Source organism: Fonsecaea pedrosoi, assembly GCF_000835455.1.
Source record: "Fonsecaea pedrosoi CBS 271.37 unplaced genomic scaffold supercont1.7, whole genome shotgun sequence".
Lineage (NCBI taxonomy): Eukaryota > Fungi > Ascomycota > Eurotiomycetes > Chaetothyriales > Herpotrichiellaceae > Fonsecaea > Fonsecaea pedrosoi.
The window spans coordinates 2,271,242-2,287,097 of NW_013550609.1; the positions used below are offsets into that span (position 1 = coordinate 2,271,242).

General features: G+C 53.1%; 6 protein-coding genes across 6 annotated transcripts; 2 read left to right on the plus strand and 4 right to left on the minus strand.

Moving 5' to 3' along the window:
- Positions 1-592: 592 nt before the first annotated feature.
- Z517_10876 (uncharacterized protein) lies at positions 593-2,452 on the plus strand (the record flags this gene model as incomplete). The annotated part of the gene is made up of 3 exons (XM_013424485.1): positions 593-794; positions 851-1,005; positions 1,055-2,452. The coding sequence occupies 3 exons, from the start codon at positions 593-595 to the stop codon at positions 2,450-2,452; spliced, it is 1,755 nt and encodes a 584-aa protein (XP_013279939.1).
- Positions 2,453-3,216: 764 nt separating this feature from the next.
- Positions 3,217-3,795, plus strand: Z517_10877 (uncharacterized protein; the record flags this gene model as incomplete). Its single annotated transcript, XM_013424486.1, has 1 exon — positions 3,217-3,795. One exon carries the CDS (start codon positions 3,217-3,219, stop codon positions 3,793-3,795), a length of 579 nt encoding a protein of 192 aa, XP_013279940.1.
- A 2,449-nt stretch (positions 3,796-6,244) lies between these two features.
- Z517_10878 (uncharacterized protein) lies at positions 6,245-8,277 on the minus strand (the record flags this gene model as incomplete). Its single annotated transcript, XM_013424487.1, has 4 exons — positions 6,245-7,735; positions 7,798-7,969; positions 8,019-8,101; positions 8,149-8,277. The coding sequence occupies 4 exons, from the start codon at positions 8,275-8,277 to the stop codon at positions 6,245-6,247; spliced, it is 1,875 nt and encodes a 624-aa protein (XP_013279941.1).
- Positions 8,278-8,939: 662 nt separating this feature from the next.
- Positions 8,940-10,877, minus strand: Z517_10879 (uncharacterized protein; the record flags this gene model as incomplete). The annotated part of the gene is made up of 1 exon (XM_013424488.1): positions 8,940-10,877. The coding sequence occupies one exon, from the start codon at positions 10,875-10,877 to the stop codon at positions 8,940-8,942; it is 1,938 nt and encodes a 645-aa protein (XP_013279942.1).
- Positions 10,878-11,589: 712 nt separating this feature from the next.
- Z517_10880 (uncharacterized protein) lies at positions 11,590-12,660 on the minus strand (the record flags this gene model as incomplete). Its single annotated transcript, XM_013424489.1, has 3 exons — positions 11,590-11,838; positions 11,913-12,383; positions 12,460-12,660. The coding sequence occupies 3 exons, from the start codon at positions 12,658-12,660 to the stop codon at positions 11,590-11,592; spliced, it is 921 nt and encodes a 306-aa protein (XP_013279943.1).
- Positions 12,661-13,468: 808 nt separating this feature from the next.
- Positions 13,469-15,818, minus strand: Z517_10881 (uncharacterized protein; the record flags this gene model as incomplete). The annotated part of the gene is made up of 11 exons (XM_013424490.1): positions 13,469-13,614; positions 13,679-13,784; positions 13,845-13,987; positions 14,035-14,142; positions 14,193-14,403; positions 14,455-14,854; positions 14,912-15,032; positions 15,102-15,199; positions 15,250-15,332; positions 15,390-15,469; positions 15,518-15,818. 11 exons carry the CDS (start codon positions 15,816-15,818, stop codon positions 13,469-13,471), a joined length of 1,797 nt encoding a protein of 598 aa, XP_013279944.1.
- Between the last annotated feature and the right edge of the window lie 38 nt (positions 15,819-15,856).

Below are 15,856 nucleotides of genomic sequence, written 5' to 3' on the forward strand. Positions count from 1 at the left end.
GCCTCGCCCACCATGGCCAAGCTGGGTTTAGTTGGGCAAGTTGGTTAAAGGGCGCAGCCACAATAATTAAATCCCACCCCAACACTGGGAGACACACCACCCACACCACCACACCACCATCTCACCTCTGGCCTGGACAAGATGCTCAATGACTTCAGCCAAGGCACCATCGCAGGCCTCACCACAGGCAGCCCTATTGCCAAGATGCAATCACCATGCGACGCCCATACCTCGTCCTACTACTCCTACTCCCTCCACTGCTACTCCGCCGGATGGCAGTCGACCGTCCACCTACCAGAGCCATCTCAGGCTAATCAAGCGGAATACCGCGGTTCATCGCCCGGTGGAGCTCAGACTCAGGCACAATTTGTAACAAGATTTCCACGCGCCACCAGCTGTCGACTGCATGTCGCAAGACCCTGACAATTCTTGTCCCCAGACACCCACAGAGGACCCTGAACAACTGAGTCAGCTCAGCTTCTCCCCAAACGGTCGAATAGGAAATCTCTATTAGAAAACCCCCAAGCGGAACGACTTCCAAACAAGTAAAGCAAGCGAAAGACAAAATACAATATCAAAACCAACGACCCCGATGCTCTATAGCCCTACGATACGGGAAATCTCCTTGGTAGTTGCTGGTAGTGAGGAATCTCCGAGTAAGAAGGATTTCGATGGATCGAAGCTCGTCGTCGTCATCGCCGACGTCCAACCCCTTCCCGCCGGGGTTTCGGTCCAGGCGATCCCACGCAAAATCTCGCAATGGCTGTTTGACGTGCAAGCAGAGAAGGAAAAAGGTGAGCACATACGTCGCTGATCATTGAGGACATGGCGGGACTAACGCCGTCGACAGTGCGACGAGAAGAAGCCGTGCTGTACACTCTGCGAGACAAGTCTGAGGACGTGCACATATGCAACAGAGCAGCACGAACGAGCTTCAAGACCGAGCGAAAGCCGTCCGCCCGTGTCGGCGTCTTCGCTGCCATCTCCAGTGCCGTCGCCGCCCCGGTCATCTGGGAGTCGATTAGCCCCTCCACCGAGAGAAATGCTGTCCAAGTCACCGGTGCCGAGTAATGCGCCCCAAAATCAAGGTGGGAACGACATTGTCCTCTCCAACGTGACTGACTCGGACCTCTACTTCCATTTCCTCAACCATACGTGCCGGACCGCGCCCAGCTGGCAAAAGGACCGCATCGTCTTGCAGGTCGGCATCGCCAAGCTGGCCCTCGAGAGCGAGCTCGTCTCGCACTCGGTTCTGGCACTATCTGCTACGTGTCTGTGCTGTGACACCATCTCCGCCGGTCGAAGCGCCGATCCCGAGACGGTGCGGCACATTCTCGACATGGGCTTGGAGCATCACACGCTGGCCCTCGAGCAGATGCGGACCATGACGTCGCGACCGAGAGAGTCAGACACGCAACCCCTGATCGCCAGCTCTCTGATGCTGGTCCCCTTTGCCCTCGCCTTCCAGCACATTCAGCACTGGGTGCTCCGGGCCAAGGGCGCACGCACCACGGACCTCTTGACCCCGCGCGACATGATTCTCTTACTGCGCGGGATCCGGACGACCATTGTCGCGCTAAACTCCAACCCCGTCGAGCCAGGTACTTCAAAGTCCAAGTCGCCGTGGGAGACGATGTTTTCGGCAGCAGCCCAGTCGGCGGGAGACGCCGCGACAGGCTCACCGACCATACCTGAACGGTCGCATACCATGTTTCCCGTTGTGGGGGCGACGTTCCACCAGGCCTCGTCCCAGCTGCGATGCCGGATAGATTGTGCGCTGGCCGGGCCGCAGGTCGACGAGAACATGGCCGCGGTCTACGGGGCGTACGAGATTCTGAGCGACATCATGACCAGCACGTTTACAGAGTGTCCGGAGACTGAGATTCCCTTTGAATATGCTTCTTGTGTGAGTTTCTCTCCCGCCTATTCTAGCCACCTCTTGCATGGAAAAGACGCGCTCATCACTAAAGTTCAGTGGCAAAAGTTCTCCGTCTCGCCCGACAGCCTCCTCGCCCAGGCGCCCGGCTGGCTCCACAACTTCATCCTACAGCGACCAAATCCGACGCACGCAGAGCCGCTGGCACGATCATTCCTGGCCTTTTTCTCCAGCGCGCCACAGACGTACGTCGACCTGCTCCTGCCCCTTCTCGATCCTCACGCGGGCATGAACGCCGTCGCCGGGGACGAGTATGGAGACGAGGAGAGAGAGCTCACGACAGCCGAAATCTTGGCGCTGGATGTCTATGCGCACTGGCTGGTGCTGATGCTCCTGTTGGAGAAGGAGACGTGGTGGGTGGGCGAGTTCCCGTTCGTGTCGCTGCAGGGATTGATTGCGCGGTACGGAACGGCGTTTTTGGGGGGTGGCACTCGGCAGGAGCAGCAACAGCAGCAGCAGTGGTGGTGGCCGGCAGGGATGCTGGAAGTCGCTGCGCGGGTGAGACAGTGGAAGTAAGACAGTCATGGTAATTTATTGGTTTGTTGAGCGATTCGCCCCATATCGGGCGATGGATTTCTTTTGACGAGACGCATAATGATCTGGATGAGAGGATATCGATGGATGGATGAATGGATCGTCCGGACGAATAGCTAGAGATATATGTTGATAGATACCCCCATGTCGCATGTCGCGTGTTACATGTTCCTTATCCCATATCCCATGTTCCATGACAATTCGTTCATTCATTCATTGCTTCACCATTGGCGGATATACCCCCTGATCTCTACGAGTAGTCGTTTTTCTATACCGTGTCCCAGGATACAGAATAGGAAGGTCACAAGAGATCCTACCACGGAACGAAAGAGTCTTTTGAGGAACAAGGAGGAGGAGGAGGTGGTGGTGGTGGTGGTGGTAGTAACGATGGTGATAGTGAGAGTGGGTCAAGCTACTTAATAGTGACTTATATGACTTCCGGATCGAGTTAGAAACGCGCACGGGGAGTGATTTGTGTAGATACTCTCGACTTTCTCGTACTTACCTACGTTTTGGCAAGTTGACTACCTCTCTACCTGACTACCTATGTGCATAGACGCCTTGCGTGACGCACAGGTCTCAAGTATCAGGTGATCAACCCACCCGTTTATCGAAACTCGGACGAGGTTCTACTAGTGTTGTCACGAACAAAAGTATCAGGATGGAAATCTCCCGACCCCAGCAATGATTCCCAAGGTGTCGGCGGTCCTGAATTCGACATTTCATTCTGTTTTGCTTTTCTAGAGATGTCGCTTCGTAACGCCATGCTCTTCGATAGAGCTCTCCTCCAATACCCGAGAGATCACTTCCCACTTCCCGGCCGAACACATCCCGCCGTAGCTCGACACCAGCAGTGCCTTCTCCGTATATATAACCTCCCACCTCCCACAAAACCCCCGACTCTCCCAAATCTTCCAATTTCCTCCCCCGTCTCCCAATTTTCCAGGGGACAACTACGGACACCCGACATTACTCTTCGTGACGCCGGGCTGGCCCCGACAAATCAGGTGCACGTCGCGGGTCGAGTCGTCAAACTTGTCGGTGCAGGACCAGCAGTCGATGTTGGAGTCGGAGACGCGGATGGGGAACCCCTGGATGTGGATGGTGCGGTCGCCCTGGTCGCACGTGCAGGTGCCGTGCCACTCCGGGTTGATGGCGCTGCAGATGCCCAGCAGCTGCGGGCACTCGCAGTTGTCGAGCGGGTTGCCGTAGATGGTCGTCACGCCGAGCCGGATGTAGTGCTCGCCCAGTTGGCACTCGCCGCGGCCGCAGTTGACGTCCTCGGTCACGGTCAGGCAACCGATCCCGTCGAAGGCGGTGGTTAGGGGCGAGAGGAGGACGAGGAGGAGGAGGAGGTGGGTGGCGATTGTGGCGGAGATGAGGGGAAAGGTTGGCAGTCTCATGGTGTCGATGGGTAGTGAGAAGATGTCTTTGCAAGTGAGGCTTTGTAGTGTCTGGAGTCAGTAGATAAGAGTAGACATCTAGTTCTTTCTGTTCCCAACTAACCCTTCTCTTCCAAGTCAGTCAGTCTCCTTTATATACCTTCCTCCCTCCCCCCCTCTCCCTCTCTCGCTAGAAACCCCCATTCATCCCAGTACCACACTGGCTGTCTTAGCTAGCTAGCTAGGCACCACCACTCCTATTCACCACATGACATGAGACCCAGAACCAGACCCAGACCCAGACTCAAACGCACAGTCGCCGCCACTATTCGACACCAGAGTACCGCCAAGCCAGCAGGATTTGATTAGTTCCCGCGTCCACGAATGAGTAAAGTATCTCTACTCGTCCCGACCGTGGGTGAAACGGTGAAACGGCGATTTGAGGAGTCGGTAAGCGCTAGATGAAGACGTAGGGACGAGTCGTGGAGGCAATGGAGGACCACTCGACAGGTGAACAGGTAGGTGTATCATATAACTAGGTTGAGTAGATTGAGTAGTGTAATAGTGTATGTAGGTAGATTGACTAACTTCGACTGGGGTTAAAAAGGCCGAAGCTAGAGAGAGAGAGGGGGGAAAACCCAAGGATGTAATACTCCATACGTTATACTGTACCAGACATTGAAATGGTCCAGTGAGGGGGGTCCCGATTCACCGCCAAACAGTAGGTTCGAGCACAAGGTCGGGTCAAGAGAGTATGCCAAGCTTCTAGCTCACGATTTCCACTGGAACTTCCGCCACCACACACAGTGCCGCTCGAGACATGGAAACCCCTCGAGCGAGGACCCTCCTTTCTCGCCGTGTGTCCTGTTTCCCGTGGAAGTATTCATTTTGTTACGAGTCACTCCATTGCGAGCGAATCTCTCCGTTTGATATTGACAGCTGATTACTTGGACGCCCGTGGACCTTGTCCGCTGTACTTTGGGTCTGGTACTTTTGTTTCCCCCGCAAGCTCCCCTAATGGCGAAGAAGGCTCGGCAAAAGGCAGAAACGAAACACTCAAAGAACCAGACCGGCGGGAGACGATCCTACCAGCACTAGTGAGGTACCGAAGAACCAGTCAGGATCCTTATAGGGCTGTTGGGACTGAGGAATGGGGTCTGACCACCCAAGATCTCCCCCTTCCCTGGTCTTCGCTAGTGGGTTGTTGATTAGATACGAGTAAACAAGTACCGAGTATGGAACTGGTAGAATAAGAAATTCATTGGTTCTCCTCCCGGTGAATCAATCAGTCAGTCATTGTGTGGTGGTGAATCTGCGGATCGGAGGATCAGTGGATCAATGGATCAGCGGTCCTGTGGTGTTACTATTGCACGAATACTAGAAACCGAAGTATTTGGCGATTTTGGCCCCATTTCTGGCCTATTGATTCGCCCCAATCGGGGCAGGTACCTGGACAAATTGCCTATTCGGGAAACACCCCTGGCCAATCACATTGTTCGGCACGCCTCCCAAATTCGCTTGAACCCTCCCCCCCCTTTTCCTCTGCGATCTAGTATATACCAAAGTACCTACCTGTACCGAGTACTCATCTGTCTAGGTAAGTCATCATCGAGTGTTCGCACTGAGCAAGGACCCCGTAGCAGGGCAGCCGATAAACGATCTGTGCTTCCGAGTTGTTGGGACCAGGCAGTTCGACATTGATGGTTTTCGCCCGAAGTGAGCTTCTCGTCTGGTCTGGTTACCAGCGATTCACCGCGTACCAACCAACCGTGTCTGTGCTAGTCGACAGTCGAGTCTGCGAGTAATTCTGATTATTCTTCTTGGCCCCCCCACCAAATAGCGAAAAGAAAATGTGCCCCAAGGCCGATCTAGCAGTAGTCCCCACGAGTCGTCCCTCTGATGGTCCATACCTACTCGTCTATTGCCCTGGTTTCGACTACTCGAACAGGCAAACGGTTTGTCTAAGGATCAGGGAGCAGGCATCGGCGATATGAACCTCTGACAAACACGGTTGGGTCTTCCAATCTGTCACAGGTTCCATAAAACCCGAACCTCCCCCCGCTCACAAACAAATACAAAAGAGGACCAAGGACAAGTACAAGTACAAAGCAGGCATCGACATGAAAACCATACAAGTAATAAACCCCCACTGGTACAGAGGTACGAGGGATTCATCTATGAGAGGGTCTACAGAGGTTTGACCTTGTACTCGTCCTCGTCCTTGTCCTCGTACACGAATTTGTCTGTCATGCTGGTTCCGACGGATCTTGTCCCACCGTGATCGATACCCCAAGTGTCTTTCGCACTATATTTACCTCAACATCATGTTGTGGTATTGTTCTCCGCACATTGCACTCTTCCAACACATTCGCGGTGTCGCCCTAGTCACCAGCTATGTCACACTGTAAATGAAAAATGTCGGTGCCTCTCCCTCTGCAGTCGAACTCATCGACAGCTTCCCCGTAGTGTCGATTGTCACCAAATCTCCATCGCTGCTCACCAGGTTGTACCCCTTTCCACCCCCGAGGTAACGAATAGCATACATCACCGCCATGGTCTTGTTGACCAGCTCCATGTTCGCCCCCATGTACCGCCCATCCACCGCACTGCTAATGGTATACTTCCGACTGTCTGTGGCCGTTTCATGAATCACCCACCAATGTGCCATCGAGGAATGCGAAGCCGTCGCCTTGGTCGCGTTAAACTCTGCGGCCTCGCCACCGGGGTTGGAAAGTGCATAGCCCGACGACTCAAAGGTGAGGTAGCGGCCCTCGGTGAGATACCCCCTGACTGACTTGAACCCCTTCTCAGAAACGAGAGAAGTCTCTTCGCTTTGGTTGCCGTAAGGCACTGGTGGCCGCTGGACGGCATATTGTGACTCACAAAAGGCTGAGCCGTCCCAGACACCCTTGCTATCCTTGTGTGGTTCCTTTGCGAGGGGTATGGTAGGGATGGAAGTGTCTGGCCTGCTAAAGTCAAATGCTGCTGTCAGATCCGACATGTGTGCTCGACGCCAGGTGGGCATCTGGTCCGTAACCACGTTGTCGAACCCTTTGGCCGCCAACCACTTTTCAACAAACATGATCTGGGAGTTGTGGTCGCATTTCTCGGTAAAGACGTTGCCACCCCGTGTCCACGGCGAGATGATATAAAAGGGAAGACGGAACCCTGGCCCGGAGAATGTCTGCCCGAACAGCCCGAACGGGTCGTCCAACCACTCGCCTGCCGTCCCATTGGGGGCGTGGTAAGGAGACACATGGTCACCCCAGCCCCCAGTCTCGTCGTAGCTGATGATCAAGGCAGTGCTGTTCCAGTTCTTCCCCCGAGTGACGGCGTTGACCACTTGCTGCTGGAGCCATGCTCCGTCGTGAGGAGAGTATGGGGGATGCTCCGAGAGTTCCGTGGGACCAACGATAAACGAAACCATCGGCAAGGTGCCATTTGCAGCCTGTTCATAAAAGGCGTCAAGCCCAAGGAAAGACATGCCCCGTTTGTGCAGGACAGTGCCGTTCTTCGCCGTCTGGTACTGTTGGAACCATGCAAGAGGGTTGTCATCGAAGTTGTCAATGTCTTGAAATACCTGCCACGTAACGTTGGCTTGCTGATAGATCTCGGGCGTGGTGGTCCAGGATAGCGGATAACAGTTCAAGCCGGGTGCTTCACAGCCAGGCATTTCGTTGTTGTCAATGTACACGCCGCCTTCATCCGCCTTCTGCGGCGACCCAGGGACTGCAATGGAGCCGCTGACCCAAGTGACACGGTTGGGGTTGGTGGACGCTATTACGCTCTCTTGATACATGTCACCGATCGTCCACCCTTCTGCGAGAGCAAACTGAACAGGAAGGTCACTCTTCTTGTAGTATCCCCAACTCCACGGTGTATTCTGTGTCGAGGGTCCATCAGTGGGATGGCAGCAGAGAAACTTCAGCGGATCCAAGAACTCACATTGAGAGCCCAGTGATCGTTCAGACCAAAATTATACGCAAGGTGGTTCTCCTCATACCCGTTGGATCCCGCATCCATGCACTGCGTCGCATTCAACCAGTGGCCGCCCAACTCATTCAAATAGAATGGGAGCAGGTAGTCGGCCTTGGTGGTGATGGTTTTGTTCAATTTCCTAAACGAGTCTCAGGTGCGTTCCCTACCAAGTGGTGCATCTCACCTACTGATACCAAACAGACTTGCCGTTGGGGTTGATCTGGACATTGGGGTCTGAAAAGCCTCGAACGCCGGCCATGGTGCCAAAATACTGTCCTGGGATCAGCAGAAACCCTTCATCGTTACTCTCCCACTTACATGATCAAAGGCTCGATTCTCCTGCATGAACAGGACCACATGGTTGATGCTCGCCAGCGAGTCTGCAGAGACACCGCTCCCCACGAAGGCAGTGGCAAGCACAGCATACAAGCCAGACAACGAACGCATGGTGGCTGTCGTACTTGTTGATAGAGCATCAAAGTACGTCCCTCACCTTGCGATATACGGGACCCCAGTCCTATATAGCGTTATTGTCCTTCTCCTTGAATAGTTATTTCGTCCAGTGCACTGTTCCTTGTCCATAGCGGAGTTGTACGGACCTATCAAGGGTACCCAATTGGAAAGCACGTATATCCCCTCGTGCACGTGGTGGTTTCCGATGCCGCTTGCGGTACAGTCTGGGCAGCGACGAGGCTGCGGGCTTCATACCGAAGCCGCCTTATGAAGCAGGCGAATGAGTTTGAGAGGTGCGCGATGTGACAATGGAAGAATGTCGTGGAGCCGGGATCTGCATTAGGCACGACATGCATAATTGAAAGTGTCAAATGGCCAGATTTGCAGACACGTTGTTGTGACGCCGAGCGTTATTCGCTTCCTCAACCCAGCGGACATCGACACAGCATACCATCTTCGACGCTTTGGCAGCAACAGGAAGGTGACTAGGATCTTTGGACAACAACCAATGAACACACGTCCAGCTCTTGCGTCCTTCCTAGAATGGCATGTGTCGTGTATGTACCGGTATGTGGTCAGCGTGTATTTGTACGAGGGAGCAGACGGAAGGTGACTTTCCTCCTGTCGCTGAGTGATCAGAGACATATCCAAATTCATCAGCTAACTTCCCAGCTCATGGCCATGCCACTCCCGAGGTGCCATCCGACGTGACAATGCATCATCCAGGTCCCCTTGTTATCGGCCCGGAACCTGATCACAGCGTAGCCTCTTTGGGGGACGAAGACCGTATCCTTCTTTGGCGGGTTCTCTAAATTGTACGGACCGGCAGGGGACTCTAACGGTGGGTCGGCGAATGGATTGTAATTGTACATAGCAGTGCCTCCTGCGGTGAAGGGCGGTCTCTCACTGCTCCAGGGGGTTGGTGGTGGGAATACGGAGACGACGTAGAAGGAGTATCCATGTAGATGGAACGGATGGCCACCGTCATCGAGGTTGTTGATGACAATCTCGACCCATCCGCCAGAATCGCCAGCAATAGTGTCATGACCATCCTTGACTAGCGGGATGTGTGGCGACAGCTGGTTCTGATCATATTGATCTCGAGTCAGGGAACGCAATGGCGGCGCCTGAGGTGTCCAGCTAGTATGATTGATGAAGCCCATGGGGATATTGTGGTGTCTAGCCAGTTTGAGAGTTGTTGTGTAGACGACAAACTGCAATGGCGTATCTGACCACGCAATCGGAAGACTGTTGTTCGGCAACGCTGCCTGGAGGTTGTAGTATTCGAGCTCTGGTTGAAGAAGTTGGCTCTGGTAACTAGATCTGGTTCCACGCTTGACAGGAAATCTCTGCAACGGTTTGAGGGCTGGATTCGGGTATTTGAAGTTCTCATCGTCCAATTCAATATCAAGGTAGCCTTGACTGTCGCCCGCACCGGTCTGTAGAATGACATCCACGCGCTCTCCAGGATAGACGATCCCGACCTCTTGAGCCTCGACCATTGTGATATCGTGGCCGCCATCGACCTGGAATGGGGAGAAGCTCGCATTATGCATCTTCAGCGAGAAGCCAGCCAGCGAGCCCGTATTGACCAAGCGTAGACGATAGCGCAGGCCACTTTGGACTTCTAGATAAGGTCGATCACTTCGTTCGCTCGACGGAACGCACTCCACCGGCCTTGCTGGAACTGCCATGTCGCAGGAAAAGTCTCCTTTGCCGTTCACCACCAAAGAATCCGGCACAGGCTCATTCCCAAAGGACCTAGAGTTCATATACCAGCGGAGTACCTCTGTGCTTGGTCGATGATACCAATCGCCTATCAGCAGCAGAATCTCCTCAACATACCGGTATCGTTGTTTCTCATCGAGCTGGCTGAGTGGTCGATAGACCACGAGACCACCATACAGGCCGTCGTCTCTTTGTGTTTTTTCGTGTCCATGGTACCAGAACGTGCCAAACTCCTCCTCCCCAATGGTGAAATTGTAGAGATGGCTTTCACCTCTCGGAATCGGATCCTGGGTCAGGCCAACCGCACCGTCCATGTCGTTTGCATGTTCCATTCTCAATCCATGCCAGTGTATGGCGAGGCCTTCGTCTGGTAGGAGATTGGTGACATTGACATTGATTCGATCGCCTGAACGAGCTTCAATCGTTTCGCCTGGGAATAGGCCATTGATGAGATATACCTCTTTGCGAACACCGTCTGGGTATCGATATCCCTTGGTAATCTCCCAGTTGAAGGTCAATGTAGTCGGCGGGCGGCTAGCATGTACTTCGGGGTGTAGTTTTATCGCAGTGTCACCGTTGGTCTGTCCGTGGCCTGGCAAGCCATGTCCGAAGATGTCATGGTCGCCCTTGAGCAGCCGTGGATCACCGTCCAGCGGATTGAGAAGCAAGGCAGACACGAGGAGGAACAAAAACAGGCCGAACAAGTATCCAGCCGATTTTATGTTTCCGAATGGTGTCTTTGGAGGTGTTGGTATCTGGTCTGTCACTGCACTCGCTGATGTCTTGGATCCTGAAGCCACAACATTATGCGAGCCATTCTCTTTAGGATTTCCTCCCTTGCGTCTCCTGGAGTTTGTCCTTTCCATGGTGTTCAGGTCACATCGATGTTTGAGGTCTAGAGAGAGGTCAAGAACAGGCACTACAGGTACAACATTAGCATCCTGAACGAGACATTGTGGTTGGATACCTTTGGCGAATTGGCAAAGGGTCTGGAACCTGTACAGCCGACACACGTTGATTATGCTGCTCGTCAATCATTCGTCGAGGGTTGTATTGCAGACGCCTCCGCATTGACGCCGTTCATCTCCGTTGAACCGTTGATCGTTGACGGCCGCATTGACAGATCCGGTTCAACTCGGCGAATGACAAAGCCACATTTTTCTCAAATTTCTCACTCACTTTTCTCACTTCTTCACGTTGACACCCTCGTAGGACACCGTGGACACCTGCACGATGAGATGATCCAACAGCGCTCTGGAATGGCGAAGCTGAATCATTGCTCTCAGAGGTGCGAGGCCCTATGGATATTCACCCGCTGCCTCGTTGTCCCTGCGCTTGACAACCACTCGATTCCTGCAAGGCGGATTCGACAAGGTATATGGCCATGGAGGTGCACGCTTCTGATTTACTTGTACTCATCTCAGATGTCCCTCTCTCCCTCTCTCTCTGTTCTGTGTGCAAGATCCAAGACTTTTGAAAATTATACCATGTCACCAACAACCCCTTGCCACTACTCTTAGACCTAAAGGAGTACTCTCTCAAGCAGCCTATACACCGACAAGACACTCTCAAAGTTTTCTATCTCCTGACCAAAACAAAATCATGCTCCAGCGTCCAGAATCCGGCCGTTTTCTTACCCTGAGCGTCGACCCTTTCTAGCATCTCAATCCCAAACTGCTTGGCTAGGTCGGCGTCATCCGACCACCCGAATTGCTTAATGAGACTCTTCTTCACCCCAAAGACGGGATCCAGCGCCACGTTCGTGCTGTCATTCGAGTACAGCGCCGTGGTAAGTCGGACGCAGTCTGGGTGTTGGAGCACAAAATGCTTTTTCACGAGATAGGTGATCTCAGCCACAATTTCTTTTCAACGTCTTTTGGGGGGCAAATAGGGGAGCATACCACATGTGCTGGTCGCACGTTCGATCTGTTCAGCAGGCGTAGCAGAACACCCACCGGTCCATCAAACGGGATCGGATAGTCGACCGCCCTTACGCCGACCAGTGCAAACCTACCCTCTTCGTCCGTGTGGAAGATACCGCGACAGTCCGGTTCGTCCTTTTCGGGGTCCTGCATGTCGTAGAAGCCGTTGCCGTTCGTCTCCCATACATCTACCGAGGCGCCGCGCAGTGGATTGCCTTCGGTGTCAGTGACCGTTCCGCGGATGAGCATCGGTTCTCCGATAGCCCCCTTGGAAGCGATGGATTGGCCGTTGTCAAACTCATGCGCTTCATTGTGGAAAGGCCCTAGTACAGACGATTCCGTCGCCCGCGGAGCGGTCGGGTTGTTGATGGCATCGACCAGCGCCGATATACCCAGGACATCGGAGAGGAGGATCATTTCCTGCCGGTCCGGGGTGCAAAACTGTCCGACCTGTCGAGCGGAAAATCTTCAGTTAGAATTCGACTCTTGAGGTGGATTAAGAGCTCAGAGTGTGGAGCACACGAACCTCGGTCAGGTACTGCCATGCCGCCTCCCATTCGGCCGTGGTCAGTTTCGTGTCTCGGACAAAGTCGTGTGAGTATTGGATCAGCTTTGCGAAGACGAATTTCACGCGCTCATCGTTGATGTTTGAACCTAGTTTGATGACATGGGGCGTCAAGTTCTCAATTGTCAGATCATCTGGTGAGGTTTTGTTTGCAGACGCCATCTTCGCCGGCACTGGCTCTCCTCAGGTTGGATATGAATAACACCGAAGAACAAACAGTGAGCAGAAGCATGGGCACTTCAGGTCCCTTTTATGAGTTTTCCATCTCGTGTAGAAGCACAAGAACCCCGGGGACGGGCCAAACAGAGAATGCCGGGTGACACATATCTCTAACGCCTGAACAGCCCTTGAACCTTTTAACTTGATGACTTGATGACAGAATCTCAATGCGGAAGTACGCCGTTGCCTGTTTGGTACCCTTCTCTGGGGCAGAGTTGAGGGGCAACGGAATGTTCCGAGAATACTATTCTGCTTGTGAAATAGTAAGTTTAGGGCGCACTGGGGTTTGCTTCGAGCGAGGAGGGGGTTATTCCGGGTATAAGTGCCATTTCAAGTGAGACCCCGTACTTCTTCGCGAGGGGCGGATTTGTCCTCTAGACACTTTGACCATCGATGCTCATCTCGCTTTCTCTTCGTGCTGGGTATTCACTTACCATAGTTCCTCATCGTCACGTTGAAAGAATTCGTGGCTTGGAAAGTCTTGTAGTTGTCGTCTTGCATCGCTGGACAATGAATACCGATCAAATGGAATCCTCCAGCCGTTGCTACCACGGATGCGGACCCTCAGACAAGTGCATCAGAAATGAGTCTTCCAATACTAACGACGCGGGCAAGACATCTCGGTTGAACCCTCTGCTGCATCTCACATACATGTACGGAGCGAGTGATTGAACGGTCCGGATCTGCGATAAGAGTTGCTGACAGTATATTTGAGATGCCTTCGACCGTGTTGGCTATAGCCAGATGAAGGCTATGTGTCGATGTGATCTGTCTCTGAGTCCGATGCAACCTCTGCTTGGAGGTCATCGCCAGACCGCAGGTTCTCTGGATACAGTTGCAGGCGTGGCAAAATAGCTGCACTTAGGACAGCAGCAATGCAAGAGGTCAAAGCGATGACTTCAGAGGTTCAGTGTTTATCCAAGACCCGAGTAGGAATCTCACGTTCAGAAAAGTGACTTACGGCAACATTTTCTCGCAGCAACACCGTACGCAGCTTGCATAGCCTCTCGCATGTCGCTGGGAACAGAACCCAGATAGTCCACATCCTCCAAGAAGTGTTTGAACATCTGAATTTGCCATGTCAATAGTTTTGTGACGACCGTTGCACATTATTGACGTCAAAATACCTTTTCAGACGCCGGGTCCGTCCCGATACGTTGCCGAAGTTCGGCCATGGTAAGCAAGCGCAAGGAAGTCGACGTGATCGTGATGGCAAGAACTCCCCCAAATGCCTCAAAGACCTGGAACATGCTGATCACAACCGCCCGATCTGTCAAGTGATTAGCGTAGTTCTGCCTTGGTATGACCGTCCCTGACCTTGAGGTGGACTGAATCGTATCACACAAACAAGCAGGCAATTAGGCGGCGTGCCTGCTAACAGTCCAACGAAGCCCACTGTAGGCAAGAAAAGCCAATGATTTGGTGCTAGTCGATATCAGTGGAAGAGTTTTATCGGTTGATCACAAGGACGGTACCGGTTAGGCCCTGTGACAAAACCCAAGAGCATATCGCCAATAAAGAGAGCGTCACGACCAGAGGTAGATTCGGTCCGTATCGCTTTACAAATCTTGCGCCGATGACGGCCCCTAGTGTCATGGACATCATGAAGACCGATACGACAATTCCGTGGGATCTGGCAAATCCGAAGTATTCGACTTGGGCATATAATGGGAGCAAGAAGAGAACCTAAAGGCGGATAAGTTTCTCTAAAAGTGCTTGGAGAGTGCAGAGACTGACTGAGTTGTGGGAAATCATCAGCAACAGGAGGCAAATAAACGGCCGGGACAAATTGATGCCGAAAATGAGACGGACAGGAATAATCGGTTCACAGGTAGTCCGAAGCTCCCATAAAACAAAGGCAGCAACTGCTGGGACGGTGACGGAGAGCAGTGAGATGATGACTGGATGCCGCCAAGGAAGATGCTCGCCTCCCAAAGAAAGTGCGATGATAGGCGGCAGGAATACAAATACGCATAGAAAGGCGCCGACGACATCGAAGCTGGAGCGCCCTGTTCCACGGTCTGGAACCAGGTCTGCCGACTTTGTGGGTTCAAGTCGCCCTGGCCATGTGCATCGAGGAGGAAACAAGACCAGTGCGAGGACCGGTACTGTGCAGGAGGCTTGCACGGCAAACATCCTGACAAGATCAGCTAATCTCATGGGCGTAAATATCGGTGATAATGGAAGAACGAACACTCTCCAACTGCTCGCATCTGTCAGGAGCTCACCAGTCGGACCACCAGCAACCCATCCTAGTGTTTCAGCTACGACTGAATAGCTGTGCCATATTGCGAGATCAGCGAGGCTTTGGGTATCTGTAAGCACAATTCGTCGTCAGATGGTCGGTGATGGCGAACGAGCTGATGAGTTGGGAGCGAGCATACCGCTCCAAAGAATTGTGGCCATCAATCCCAGACCTGCACCTCCGAGGCCGACAATTCCTCTGGAGGTCACGATGAGAGGCCATCTGCCAGAAATTGAGCTGGAAACCGTCAGCATGTGCCCCTCTGTCACCGTGAAGCTGGATGTCACCATAAAACATTGCCGAGTCCGAAAAGAAGAGCGCTAGCGATGACAACTTGTGACTTGGCCTGCTTCTGAGCTAGTTTGCCTAGCTTTACTGACTGTCAAAACTGCTCGAGTTTGCAAAGCGGATTGTATGCGGCACATACTAGAGGATTGCTGACAGTGTTTACGATGGCATAGACGATGATCAAGAGGCTGGAATTGCGAAACTGAGAGAACTGAGACGCTGCCTCGCCGCGTTAGTAGAAAGAAGATGCATAAAATGCCAACTGACCTATCTGTCCATTTTGCGCGAGAACAAATGATTCATCTATGGCCGTGACAAAGCCGCCCCAGAGTAAGGCTGCGCTCAATCGTGCAAACAACCACCGGCTTCTCTGAGAGGTGCTGGATTCGCTGGAGTCTGGCAGGAGGCGGGTCGTATCGCCTATCTCCTCCGAAGACATAGGTGCTGCATTAGATGGGTTGAAGATATTGAACAGATGGAGAAACTTGTAGTGGTTCATGGACAATCGCTGATCTATCGCTGTAGACGGAGCGGGATTAAGCTGCGCCTTGGCAAGGGGCCACGGCATCCCGTGGACGCCTTACCCGATTAAGGAGCCGGTGAGAG